Source organism: Emys orbicularis, chromosome 1, assembly GCF_028017835.1.
Source record: "Emys orbicularis isolate rEmyOrb1 chromosome 1, rEmyOrb1.hap1, whole genome shotgun sequence".
Lineage (NCBI taxonomy): Eukaryota > Metazoa > Chordata > Testudines > Emydidae > Emys > Emys orbicularis.
In genome coordinates this window covers 103,135,685-103,149,396 of record NC_088683.1, presented here as the reverse complement: position 1 = coordinate 103,149,396, position 13,712 = coordinate 103,135,685, and the positions used below count along the sequence as shown (strand labels likewise).

The window sequence follows — 13,712 nt, the reverse complement described above, 5'->3', positions numbered from 1 at the left end:
GGCTGGCAAGAACACTATGAAGTCCCACATGGGGCATTGGGAAGCTGGCCATGAGGACTCAGTATTACTAACCCCAAGCAATCAAAAATTGTGTGTCAGGCCACCCAAAATCATGGGACTGGCTTAAAAAAATGCATTGTTTTTAAAAAAATAAAATGCATTTTGGGTGCTTTTATTTATCTTCTGTTTTTGAATCTCTAGGGTGCATGTGGGTCACATTTTTAAGTTTTACTCCATGACCATAAAGGCTAGAAACTTACTTTTTTTTAATGCAAGCTGAGATTCTCACATATTCACAAGCCGCCAGGAGCTGAGGCTTTAAGAAAAACACCAAATACCACATGACTCTTGATAAAATCTGAAGAGCTGACCTCACTGTCTTCTGAGAACCTTCAGGAGCAGGGCCGGCGCTTCCATTTAGGCGACCTAGGCGTTTGCCTAGGGCGCCAGGATTTGGGGGGGCAGCATTTTGCCGCCCTCGGCGGCAATTCGGCAGCGGGGGGTCCTTCCGCGCTCCAGGTCTTCAGTGGCAATTCTGCGGCGGGTCCTTCACTCACCCGCCGCCGATGTGCCCTGAAGACCGGGAGCACGGAAGGACCCCCCTGCCGCAGAATTGCCGACGACGACCGGGAGCGCGGAAGGACCCCTGCCTAGGGCGCCAAAAACCCTGGCGCCGCTCCTGTTCAGGAGCATTTTGATCTGTGGTTGGTCTTCATGGCTTCCCCGTTGTCAGTTTCTTCTAAGCACAGCTTTTAAGCAAGCACAAGAGTGAATCGCCACTCCTAGCAGGCAGTGGGACAGTGAAAATCCTTAAAAGGCCTCTATGCACAGCTTTTGTATTCACTGGATTGTGCTGAAGTACCAGTGCCCTGACCATATTTGATATCTATCCCCTCTCATATTCGCTCTCCCCCCTCATATTCGCTCTCCCCCTTATTCACCAAAACTCTTTTCACTGTGGAAATAGAGATTGCTCGCATTGCTGAGCATTGCATACTTCTCTGCACAATGCGGAAACCTCTTGGAACAGGTATTGAGCAAACACTGAGTTCTGAGCATTTTGGCTCTCTGCAGCACTGAGCTGCAGGAGCAGCCTTTAGATGCACCGTGTAAATGGAATGTTGAGGTCAGACCATTAAAATCATGAAATGTCAAAAATGCAAGTTAAAGTTCCAAAAATTGCGCACTCTCTATCGAGTTGTACATAAGCAGTTTTAAATTCCTAATTAGGCTAAATGTGTAGCCTAATAGAATACTGGTTTTTGTAAAATGTATAAAATAAAATATACAGGATGTGTAGTCACACACGTATACCCCTCCCTACACAAAATATATCTATTTAGATATAATGGTGCATTAGGAAAGAGGATATCAGCAGCCACATGCGATGTGCTTTCCATGGCATTTGGAGTATTACTCTATACAATTCTAGTAAGACAGGTCTTAACTGCATACACCATCTTAAAAGTATGTTTAAAATAAATTGCTGTCTCTTAAAAGTATTGGTAATTTAATTACATTAGTAGTCACCAGCTACATCTGTTAAGTGTCTGCTTTCAAATTATTATAGCACATGTCAAATCAGTATAAACTGGTTTTCTGAAAATAATGCATTTTTAAAGGATATAAATAATATAGTATAGAATTTTTTAATGACTTGGGTTTGATAATGCTTGCAGCAGTACTGAACAGGATTATCATTTACGTCTTCATTATGGCACTGTAAACTTCCTAAGGTTTTCTTATAATAAGCCCATGTAAGCTCTTTCTTTCTACCAACACACTCTCTCTGTGAATAAGGGCTTTTATTTGTTTTTAACGGAACCCTTGAATTTTTCCCACTCTGGGTTCAAAAGTGCAGGTCTATTGAAGTCAGTGGGAGTTAGGTATCAGAGGGGTAGCCGTGTTAGTCTGAATCTGTAAAAAGCAACAGAGGGTCCTGTGGCACCTTTAAGACTAACAGAAGTATTGGGAGCATAAGCTTTCGTGGGTACGAACCTCACTTCTTCAGATGCAAGTAATGGAAATTTCCAGAGGCAGGTATAAATCAGTATGGAGATAACGAGGTTAGTTCAATCAGGGAGGGTGAGGTGCTCTGCTAGCAGTTGAGGTGTGAACACCAAGGGAGGAGAAACTGCTTCTGTAGTTGGATAGCCATTCACAGTCTTTGTTTAATCCTGATCTGATGGTGTCAAATTTGCAAATGAACTGGAGCTCAGCAGTTTCTCTTTGGAGTCTGGTCCTGAAGTTTTTTTGCTGTAAGATGGCTACCTTTACATCTGCTACTGTGTGGCCAGGGAGGTTGAAGTGTTCTCCTACAGGTTTTTGTATATTGCCATTCCTGATATCTGACTTGTGTCCATTTATCCTCTTGCGTAGTGACTGTCCAGTTTGGCCAATGTACATAGCAGAGGGGCATTGCTGGCACATGATGGCATATATAACATTGGTGGACATGCAGGTGAATGAGCCGGTGATGTTGTAGCTGATCTGGTTAGGTCCTGTGATGGTGTTGCTGGTGTAGATATGTGGGCAGGGTTGGCATCGAGGTTTGTTGCATGGGTTGGTTCCTGAGTTAGAGTTGTTATGGTGCAGTGTGTGGTTGCTGGTGAGAATATGCTTAAGGTTGGCGGGTTGTCTGTGGGCGAGGACTGGCCTGCCTCCCAAGGTCTGTGAAAGTGAGGGATCATTGTCCAGGATGTGTTGTAGATCACTGATGATGCGTTGGAGAGGTTTAAGCTGAAGACTGTAGGTGATGGCCAGTGGAGTTCTGTTGGTTTCTTTTTTGGGCCTGTCTTGTAGCAAGAGGTTTCTGGGTACACGTCTGGCTCTGTTGATTTGTTTCTTTATTTCCTTGTGTGGGTATCGTAGTTTTGAGAATGCTTGGTGAAGATCTTGTAGGTGTTGGTCTCTGTCTGAGGGGTTGGAGCAGATGCGGTTGTACCTCAGCGCTTGGCTGTAGACGATGGATCGTGTGGTGTGTCCGGGGTGGAAGCTGGAGGCATGAAGGTAGGCGTAGCGGTCGGTGGGTTTTCGGTATAGGGTGGTGTTAACGTGGCCATCGCTTATTTGTACTGTGGTGTCTAGGAAGTGGACCTCCCATGTAGATTGGTCCAGGCTGAGGTTGATGGTGGGGTGGAAGCTGTTGAAATCATGGTGGAATTCTTCCAGGGTCTCCTTCCCATGGGTCCAGATGATGAAGATGTCATCAATGTAGCGTAGGTAGAGAAGGGGCGTGAGTGGACGAGAGCTGAGGAAGCGTTGTTCCAGATCAGCCATAAAAATGTTGGCATATTGTGGGGCCATGCGGGTGCCCATAGCGGTGCCACTGGTCTGGAGGTATATATTGTCACCAAATTTGAAATAATTGTGCGTGAGGATAAAGTCACAGAGCTCAGCAACAAGTTGTGCTGTGTCATCATCAGGGATACTGTTCCTGACAGCTTGTATTCCATCTGTGTGTGGGATGTTTGTGTAGAGAGCCTCTACATCCATGGTGGCTAGGGTGGTGTTTTCTGGGAGGTCACCAATGCATTGTAGTTTTCTCAGGAAATCAGTGGTGTCACGGAGATAGCTGGGAGTGCTGGTGGCATAGGGCCTGAGTAGGGAGTCCACATATCCAGACAGTCCTTCAGTGAGAGTGCCAATGCCCGAGATGATGGGGCGTCCAGGATTTCCAGGTTTGTGGATCTTGGGTAATAGATAGAATAACCCCGGTCAGGGCTCTAAGGGTATGTTGATTTGTTCCTGTGTTAGTGTAGGGAGTGTCCTGAGTAGATGGTGCAGTTTCTTAGTGTATTCCTCAGTGGGATCTGAGGAAAGTGGCCTGTAGAATTTGGTATTGGAGAGTTGTCTGGCAGCCTCCTTCTGTTAGTCAGACCTGTTCATGATGACAACAGCACCTCCTTTATCAGCCTCTTTGATGATAATGTCAGGGTGGTTTCTGAGGCTGTGGATGGCATTGTGTTCTGCACGACTTAGGTTATGAGGCAAGCGATATTGTTTTTCCACAATTTCTGCCTGTGCACGTCGGCGGAAGCATTCTATGTATAGGTCCAGACTGTCATTTCGATCCTCAGGAGGAGTCCATGTGGAGTTCTTCTTCCTGTGTTGTTGGTGGGAGGGTATCTGTGTATCAGTGCACTGTTCAGTGTTATCCTGAAAGTATTATTTGAGTTGGAGGCGGCGAAAGTAGGCTTCCAGATCACCGCAGAACTGTATCATGTTCGTGGGGGTGCTGGGGCAAAAAGAGAGTCCCCGAGATAGGACAGACTCTTCTGCTGGGTTGAGTGTGTAGCTGGATAAATTGACGATATTGCTGGGTGAGTTAGGGGTACCCCTGTTGTGGCCCCATGTGGCAGGTAGGATTTTAGACAGCTTACGGTCCTTTTTCCTTTGTAGAGAGGTGAAGTGTGTAATGTAGATCTCCTGTCTTATTTTAGTAAAGTCCATTTGTGTGGAGGGTTGGTTATTTATGAAAGTCTCCAGGTTGGAGAGCTCTTTCGGACTTCAGATCCTCAAAGAGGATGAGTATTGAAACCATGTCCAGACCCCAGTATAACAAAACTTGGACTATCACTGCTCCCACTTCTCGAAAAGTGACTGACATGTTATTTACCAGCATCAACCAAATTATAATCTCTTGAATGAATGCGGTAATATTCTAATTACAAAGTCATTGTAAGGCACATTTGTATTGAATTATAGCTGAGCATGTTCCAAAAGTCTAATTATCCTCTGAATGTAAACGTATCAGAATCATACCTGAGGAACTTGTTGTGGGTTTAATTTAACACCGTTCTTCCTCTCTTTTTACAGTATCATGCATTTTTAATGAGTACTATACAATAGAGAGACACAAAGATGACTGATATATTTTAGATATTGTCTTCTATATAAATTTGTTCTTATCTTAGATGAAAGCTTGTATTTTGGCTACATTGGTGATTATAGAAACAGGCATTGATTTTATTGATGATTCTAAGCAATAAACAATGCCAGATCTTTACACTGTTGTTTTAAAAAACCAAAAAAGCATTATTTGAGAGTGTGTTTGAAACAAAAACATGGTAAAAATTACGTGTTTGATGCTCTGGTCATTCTTATATACAGTACAATATATTTTAGCTTTGTCATCATTTCATGATCCAGAAATTTGACTACAGAATGTTTTACTACATGTCATTGGGCTGGTAGCATATATCCTGAAATGACATACAGATCTGAATCTGGGCAAAGCTTTTAAGCATGGTGTATGTTATGGGCAAGTCAAAACGATTCCTGGCAGACAAAAGCTCATCTCTCTCCTTTTTCTCTCTCTCTCTACCCTCTTCTGTCTATGCATATCAAAGGCACAGTTGGTGGCAATGTTTTGGTAATGCATCCTGTGTATAAAAACAACTAATTAGTAAAAGGAGCCTTCCAATCTTCCCCAGATCTATATATCTCTGTTTTACAATACTTGTACATAATTCCTGGCTTTTGTGAATAGCTGCTGATGTTTACTGTGTATTAGCTAGATAGAATAGCTGTAATAATATCCTCATTGTATTCAATTTGGTCTTTTTGAAAAGAGAGTCAAAAGCAATTTATTATTGTAGGTACAGTATCTAGGGGGACTTTTTATCTCTAACTAAATGAATATATATTTTATCAGACACAGATGAATCCTCTTCAGTACCTACAGCTATATTTGAAAGAGCCAATCATAGGTTCCTGCTAAATACAGTAGCTTGCAAAACATAAAATATAAACATAAAGTATAAACAGTTGTACATGAATAGCTGCTCAGTAAGTAACTGACATGCATATCCTGAAACTGGTTTCATTTTATAGCTTACATTTAACTTAATTAATTTAAAATGTAAAATGATTGCATTAATTTGATACAACACCCCTTTTTTGTAGTGTGTCTTATAAATTCTGTCTCAAACATTCTACAGAATTAAAAAATATCGAATGGTAAAAGAAGAGAGAAATTCAGAGAGAGACAAGGGAACCAGATAGTTTTTTAAAAGGTGTACTCAGTACTATCAACCCCAAGTGTTCACAAATCAAGAGTTAGGCCCCAAAATATCATGAGATTTAAAAAAAAAAAAAATCTTGGGTTCTTAGTATTTGTCTTCTAGCATGTGAGCATTTAGCATTCCTACTTTCAAGGTTTTCTCTGCAATCTTAGGGCTTGAAACTTTCTTTTATTTTTTTAATGAAAGATGAGATTGTCACATAATTACCTGTCTCCAGGAGCAGGGACTTGAAGGAAGAACACCAAATATCCTGAGACTTGTGATTAAAATTGTGAAACTTGGAAACACTGAATATTAGGCCTGATTTGCCTCTGGTCCAGATCAGTAATGACTCCATTGAAGTCAACAGAGTACAATGTACAACTTGCGTGAGACGAGAACCAGGCTTGTTCTGGGGCATAATGCTCCAGTTTTACACTGGTGAATCCCAGTGAAGTTACATCAGTATTAAAATGGATGAACACAATGGTCAATCAGGCCCATTGTGTTCATAACACTTCTAAACAGGGTAGGATTCTACTAACATTGTAACTGATGTTAGGCATTTTGAAAATAGCTATCTTATTCCATTTGCAGTTTTTACAAGACTTCCAGTTCAAAAACTTTATAAAACTAAACAGCTACATAGCTTGGCTAAGGCTCTCCACTATATTGTACCTTATTAGTCATTTTAATTTCTGTAAGATGGCTGTGAAGCATACAGTTTTGATTTGCACAGGTGTAAATGATCACAAAAGTAGAGAATCAAGCCCTTTATATTCGCTAGTGGGAGAAGATTTGCCCATCACTCCGCATGTGTTCTATTTATAAAAATGTCCGATGTTTTTGGTTTTGGTCTTGCTCCAAGGACACAAAGCATCTGTTCTCCCCCCAATGTGTGTGCATAACTCCCATGAATGACAATGGAAGTTACGCATGCGTGCATTGAGAGAATGGAACACAAAGACTAGAGCTGTCGCAACTGAAGAAGAGTGTGTGCACAGTTGCTTTGAAAACCTAATTACGAGATAGCATTGCATTGCATAATGACATGGGGCCTTTCAGGCTGCTTCTCCTACACTCCACTTGTACAGTATATATGAGCAAAGAACTACATATTTATGGAGCAGCTGTAGACACTCCTTAAGGTAGAAATGAGTCTCCCAATATAAGCTCAGTTTCAACCTCCTCCTCTAACTTCCTCCAAAGAAACCAATCATCCTTCAATTATGTATGTAGCATCCCATTCCAGGGAAGGATTTTGTCTTGGAAGTTTGGTAAAAATTCAGTAAAGAAATTTGAAAGTTTTGGGCCAGATCCTGGGCTGTGACCAAGGACCTGACTATGGGAGAGAGAGCCTCTCTCTGTCCCCAGCTGCCATCTTTGCAAGCAGTGAGCTAACACCTCTTGGCTTTTAAGAAAGGGGCCTTTGGCAGGACATTCTTTTGTGAGGGGCCCTCAGTTTTGGAATTCACCATCCCATTATCCCCATGTTTGAAAGAGACAAATCTATTGATATTCAGAGCACAATGAGAAAGCCATCTCTTTTCCCAGGTTTTGAGGAGTGATGAGTATGTTGAGGGCTTGTATTTGTGGTTGGGGAATTTGGGGTCTATGGGTGGAGTTGATTTCTGATTTCTTTGCAGCTGGCTATTTTCTCTGGTGTTGGGGTGGCTGGTGGGTTTACTTTTTTTCCAGTCTGACTGTATTCACTCCTGCCAAAGGTACCTAAACCTTTTGATAGGCAATTTTATATGTACCATGCAAGTCCAAATAAATATATCTAAAATTTACTAATAATTGGTGGAAAGCCAATATAAAAAGAGCAAGTTAAATTTCTCACCTGAGTGACTCTTTGTTTAAAAAAAAAAAAAAAAAAAAGTGAAATATTCACCCAGCTCTGTTGTATAATATAGATAATACAGCTGGTTGAAAAATATTAACCCCAAATATCAAAGTTTCTGTTTTGCAGTGGTTGATACAGACCCATTTTTCTGTTTTGTAGAAAACCAGTTTATTGCAACTTTTGTCTAAAGTGTTATCTAGATGTTTATGCGCATTTTTTGTTTATCAAAGAACAGGTTTTGGTAAATGAAAAATTTTGAAAATATTTGGATTAAAAAATCAATACATATTGTGATTTAAATTTTTACAAAAAATGTATTGGGAAATTTTTTAAATTACAGAAAAGAGGGTCAACATGTCTTTGTGATTTTTTTCATTTTTGCAAAAAGATTGGTTTTGGAAGAAAAAGCATTTAGTTTAAAAAATATATATATCATTCATCTCTAGTAGATGCCAGTATGCTCTCCAGACAAAGTCATCTGTCTTGATTTTCTTCTATGCTTCCTATCTTCTATACACTGCTGAATCTGCCCAGTGATAGCATATGGACATGTCTACTTCTCACACTGAGTCCTTGTATACATTTTTAAATCTCTGTCTATGGAGGCTAGAGGAAAAGTCAATTTTTTCCCAGTACTGCTTCCCTCACGTCTGTTCTCTGCTTCTTGCCATTTCTCTAGCTGAACTGAGACCTGAAACTACATGGGAAACTCTTCTTTCCCTGTCCAGGTCCATGTCTGTATACCATGTCTCAAATTGCCTCCTAGGAAGTAGTTTGCCAGGAACCACCAAGAAATGTGCTTGGAACTTCCAAGACTGATAGTTGTTAAAGAGAGTGATGCCTGTCCCTCATGTTGGGAGATCACAGGCAAAGCCAGAACATTCAGGACACTTCCTATTCCAGCTATAGTAATGTGGTACTTAATAACTTGACAGATGCTCATGTGGAAGGACTGATGCCAAAGATATTGATGCTACTTTGATTGGCTGAAGCAGTGTTGATACCTCTGGCATCAGCCTTTCCACGTGGGACATCCCACAATTGCCACTAGCATGTTTGGGAAGTAGTGGAAACCTCATCTGTCGAGTTATTCAAAGATAGACTGGATAAAACCCTCAAGCTGTGCCATAGGGAGTGAAAACGTGGATGGACTTTTTTACTTAAGGTGTCTTTTAGTCTCTCAATTGATATCATTCTGACATATACCTTCTCTGATGTCTTAGGTAGCTTGGAATTGTAATGCCAGAACATATCATTGGTCTATCCCATTCAGTATTCTACATCTGTCAGTAATCTGATGCTTCAGAGAAAGGCAGAAAAGTATGCTATCTTGTTCTTGGCTAACTGTACAATGCTAGGACGTGAGAGCAAAATATTTATTCCCAACTCTCAACTAGGTAATCAGTTTACATCCTAAAGTGTGATGATTCTTAACACGTTTAATTTTTAATCTAGTTAGTCTAACCGCAAACATAACTTACAGTTATATAATTATGAAAAATGGGAAAGTTCCTTATTTATAAATTCTTCAGACTGTACCTATCCTGACTGACACAATGCTTCCTGTTAAAGCAACTTATTTTAAGGTGTTTGGGCATCCTATCGTACATGAATAATGGGCTTTGATTCTTGGCACCACTAATGACATTACCAGAGAGTTGGGAAGAAAATGTTCTGGCTTTTAGAGGTCCTATATAAATGGTACCAATGCCCAGTCAGCTGAAGAATGCTAACAAAAAGATAATCAGACTCTTGCTGGGAAGATGCTGAAGGAAGGCTGGGGTCCAGGTCCTGTAGTTTCTGACCTTCACCATATCCCTCCCTTTATCTTTCTAGTTTAAAGCCCCCATGCACAGTCCAGCTAGCTCAATAATACTTTGTGCTAGTGCATTTGACAGGGAATAGATTTTTATTATTTTGATTCATGTCCTGCTTTCCCATCTGACTTAATAAGTACTTGCTTGGACATAGGAGAGAGAGCTTGGTACAAAAGGCAATTCTTGCTCAAGATTTATAATTACTACAAAATGATAGGTATTTGTCAGGACACTTTTCTCAGGAACTGGACCCCAGAGACATAAATTTAACTTCTGAGAAATGATCCCGGAATTCACATTATCTGTATAAATCGAGGTATGAATACACTGTAGTAATCAGAACCCAGACACACAAACACCCTCCCCTCTTAACTTGCCTTTAACATTGATGGATGACTCACTTTTCAGTAAGACACATGCTTAAGTAGCAGGACTATACAGGGGCCAGTGGTATTCAGTGGTTTGATGGGTTGTTGTTTTTTTTGATAATGCTGTAATCATTTGTGTGATAAGTAATATTGAGACCATTAATTGCTTTTATGTTTGTTCACATTATTTCATTCCCAGGGTCTTTTCACCTTATTCACTTGATGTTTGATGACTACGTATTATACCTGTTAGAATCACTGCATTGTCAGGAGAGAGCTAATGAGTTAATGAGGGCAATGAAAGGAGAAGGAAGCACAGGTAAGTTTGTTTTCTTAGCAGTACCTTACATGCCTTCTATAATTTTATTCTATTATTCACCCATTTCTGTACATGGGCATTTCCCTATCCCCATTCATCCTAATGAGGCCTTTCCAGAAGGAATGTGTCATTTTTCAGTTCTGTTATTATGTCAGACAAGTCAATTATGAGCCTTTCTGGTTAGTGGGTGGCCTGAAATTGATTTTGAATTAGACTGCCTGCTTATTGTTGTCACTATTGAGTTTAGTTATGAAGGTCTGAAAATTCCAACTCCTAAACCTGTATTTGAGATTTCAGCAAGGGAGTTTTGTACTGAATGTTCACATCAACTAACCTATAAAACCACAGTCACATTTAAGTGACACTTGTCTTGATTCCCCTCTCCCTTACACTGGCTTTACAATAATATGTCCACTGTCTTTGGTCGAGTTACTCCTGATTTTACACCACTGTATCTGAGAAGAGAATTGGGGTGAGTGATTTTCATTGGTTAAGATTAAAGCCAAAGCTATTATTTATGATATACCAATGTTCAACTTCCAAAGAAAAAAAAATCTACATTATCAATAGAAATACAGATGCCAGATACTCAGTGCTGTGTGCTCAGGTACTTCAGTACAGCCCCAGCAGTGTGGAGACCACCTGTAACATCCCAGTTCAGGATGCATGTGATGAGAAGGAGTCCTCAGCAGGCATAGAGTCAGTGGAGCCAGCTTCCATCCCTCCCTGAAGCTACAATTAATTTAAATGGGAGTTGAATGGCTAAATCCCTTAGCTGGTTTTTGAAAAGCTCACCCATCCATTTTAGCATAGACTAAATTTGACACCTAAGGTTTAGGAGAGGAAGGATGATCCAGTGGTTAGGGTGCTAGCCTGTGATTTGGGAGATCCAGGTTCAAATCTATGCTCCACCACAGACTTCCTGGGTAAATCATTTATCCTCAGTTCCCCATCTGTAAAATGGGCATACAGAGTATCTCACACTGATGTTGTGAGGATAAGCATGTTAATGATCAAGAGATGGGGCCATGAAAATACCTAAGATAAAGACAGATTTATGTAATTCCTCCACACACCAGAGTTTACATCTAAAATTTACTTTTCTGAGTGATCTATTTCATAGGGTTCCACGAGCCGTATTTAACAACATTTGTATGACCTGTCTCCCAATCTTCAGCAGAAATACAAGAAGAAATTATATTGACAGAACCTGCTCCTCCAACTCCCTCCCCAGTGCCATTCTCTCCAGCTAAATCTGCCACCTTGGTGGAAGTGCCGTCTGCACCCTCACCTGTGAGCAGTCAATCCCCAGAGTACGCTAGCATAGCAACTACAACAGGTAGGTAGGCTAAGGATGGCTGGTTCTTGCATTCTTTTTTCCAAAAAATTGTTGTCAAAAAACCAAAAGCCTGCAATAAAAATTGTGAGCAATGTGTCAATTTAGAGCCACCGAGGATCTGAGCTTATCTCTGAAGAAGCCCTCTCAAAACGGACTCAGCATATGTTCAGTATTTATCATTGAAATAGATATTTTCTTTATATCTTGCCAAACATGACATGCAGTGCAATTGAAAAAGGAGCCACTGTGTGCATGGATTCCTGGGCATCAAGATATAAATTTGTAAAAGCAGATGGATATCTCAATACATTATGGACTCTATGCAGATGTCTGGGGCCCTTAGAAGAACAGGGCCACAATTTTGTTCCAAAATATTTTCAAGCCTCAGTTTAAAATTGCATATTTCTAGCAATACTTTTAAAGAGCCTTTTCTAAATACAGCACTTTACAGGGCTTCTCACAACACATTTTTTGGTGGCCTCAGTGTGCGACCACCAACTCTTGCTGGTGGCTGCACGGACACTTTTTCCTAAAATTATTTATTTTTCCTAAATTAATAAAGTATTATGCACATATATATATCCAAATCATTGTAATTTATTTATGTACGGTTTTGGGCTTTTTTTGTGGACTCAATAAAAATAATGCACAGTTATCTCTATTCTTTACTGGACCTAACAGAATAGAAACACAAATAAGGTGCTTTACATGTTCTTGTCTTTTTTTATTATTGTTTCTTTTGCTTTTTTGGTTAAAATGGTTGTACAACAATTCTGAAGTAAATTTAAAAATACTTTGCCATAATAGAAGTCCAAATAATAATGAAAAACATATCTGAGCGGCTTGGGTCTGGGGAGGGGAGGAGAAGGGAAGGACGGCTGTGGGGAGAGGAGGGGAGGGAAGGGGAGGACGCCCTCGCCCGCCCGCCTCCTCACTCTGCTGCTGGCTCACCTCTCACCTCCTCACCCCCCCTCGCCTTCTCACCTTGCTCCTTAAGTGTTGTGTGTCCCACCTGTGTCTCCAGAGAGGCAGTGCATGCAGCAACAGGGAGGAAGAGCAGTGTTCCCTCTAATTTTTCCCACCCATGTGTGGAATGAATTTTGTTATGTGCACCAATATGGAGGTGATGTGTGACACATCACCTCCATATTGGTGCACATAACAAAATTCATGTGATGGGGGTGGGGCCGAGGGGTTCGGAGTGTGGCAGGGGGCTCAGGGCTGGGGCAGAGGGTTGAGGTGCAGGGGTGTGAGGGCTCCGCCTCTGGGTGCAGGCTCTGGGGTGGGGCTGGGGATGAGGGGCTCAAGGCTGGGGCAGAGGGTTGGGGTGCAGGGGTGTGAGGGCTCCAGCTGGGGGTGCAGACTCTGGGATGGGGCTGGTCCCCAGGCGGGTTCCCTGAGCACCTGCGCAGTGCTAAATAGACTGCTGCGCAGCTTACAGGGAACTTGGAGGGGCTGATGCTTCCCTCACTCACCCAGGAAACTGCCGTGGCCGCTGGGAAACCCCCTGGTGGCCGCATTTGAGAAACGGTGCTTTAGAAAACCCTCAATGACTTAACACACACTTTCTCTAAAAATGGACATCGTTTGAATGGGCCAGATTTATAAAGCTATATAGACTCTTCGCGGGATTTTCAAAAACACCTCAACTCCCAATTCCCAATTGTAATGGAGCCTGTCTGCATCTTCAGGTGCCTAAATCCTTTAAAAAACTGGCTCAGTTGCTCTAGGGTTTGTTTTGTTTTTCTGTTTTAACGTTTTGTTCGTACCTTTCAACATCTTACAAGGACAGAATTTAGGAAATGGAGGCCTGTGGCCTGTATGCAACTGCATGCCTATAATTGCATATATAATTATAGCAGTTTCAGGAACACATTGTGTATCAAATGGCATGAAAAAGTCCTAATTAGTAATTTGTGCATGAAGATACTCAGTTTGTGGCTAGGGATTCCAAGAACCGCAAATGAACCAGTAGGCACACAACTGGCTTGCAATTTGGCGCACACAAGTGGGCCTTT

The 13,712-nt window shown here is 41.3% G+C and overlaps 1 protein-coding gene across 1 annotated transcript in view; it reads left to right on the top strand.

The window, feature by feature from the left end:
• Nucleotides 1-13,712, top strand: part of RFX4 (regulatory factor X4) — a 105,154-nt gene that overhangs the window by 57,137 nt on the left and 34,305 nt on the right. Inside the window, exons 13-14 of the mRNA XM_065422431.1 lie at nt 10,236-10,355; nt 11,533-11,694. Of these exons, the coding sequence (XP_065278503.1) occupies nt 10,236-10,355; nt 11,533-11,694 (282 nt within the window). The remainder of the gene's footprint in view (nt 1-10,235; nt 10,356-11,532; nt 11,695-13,712) is intronic.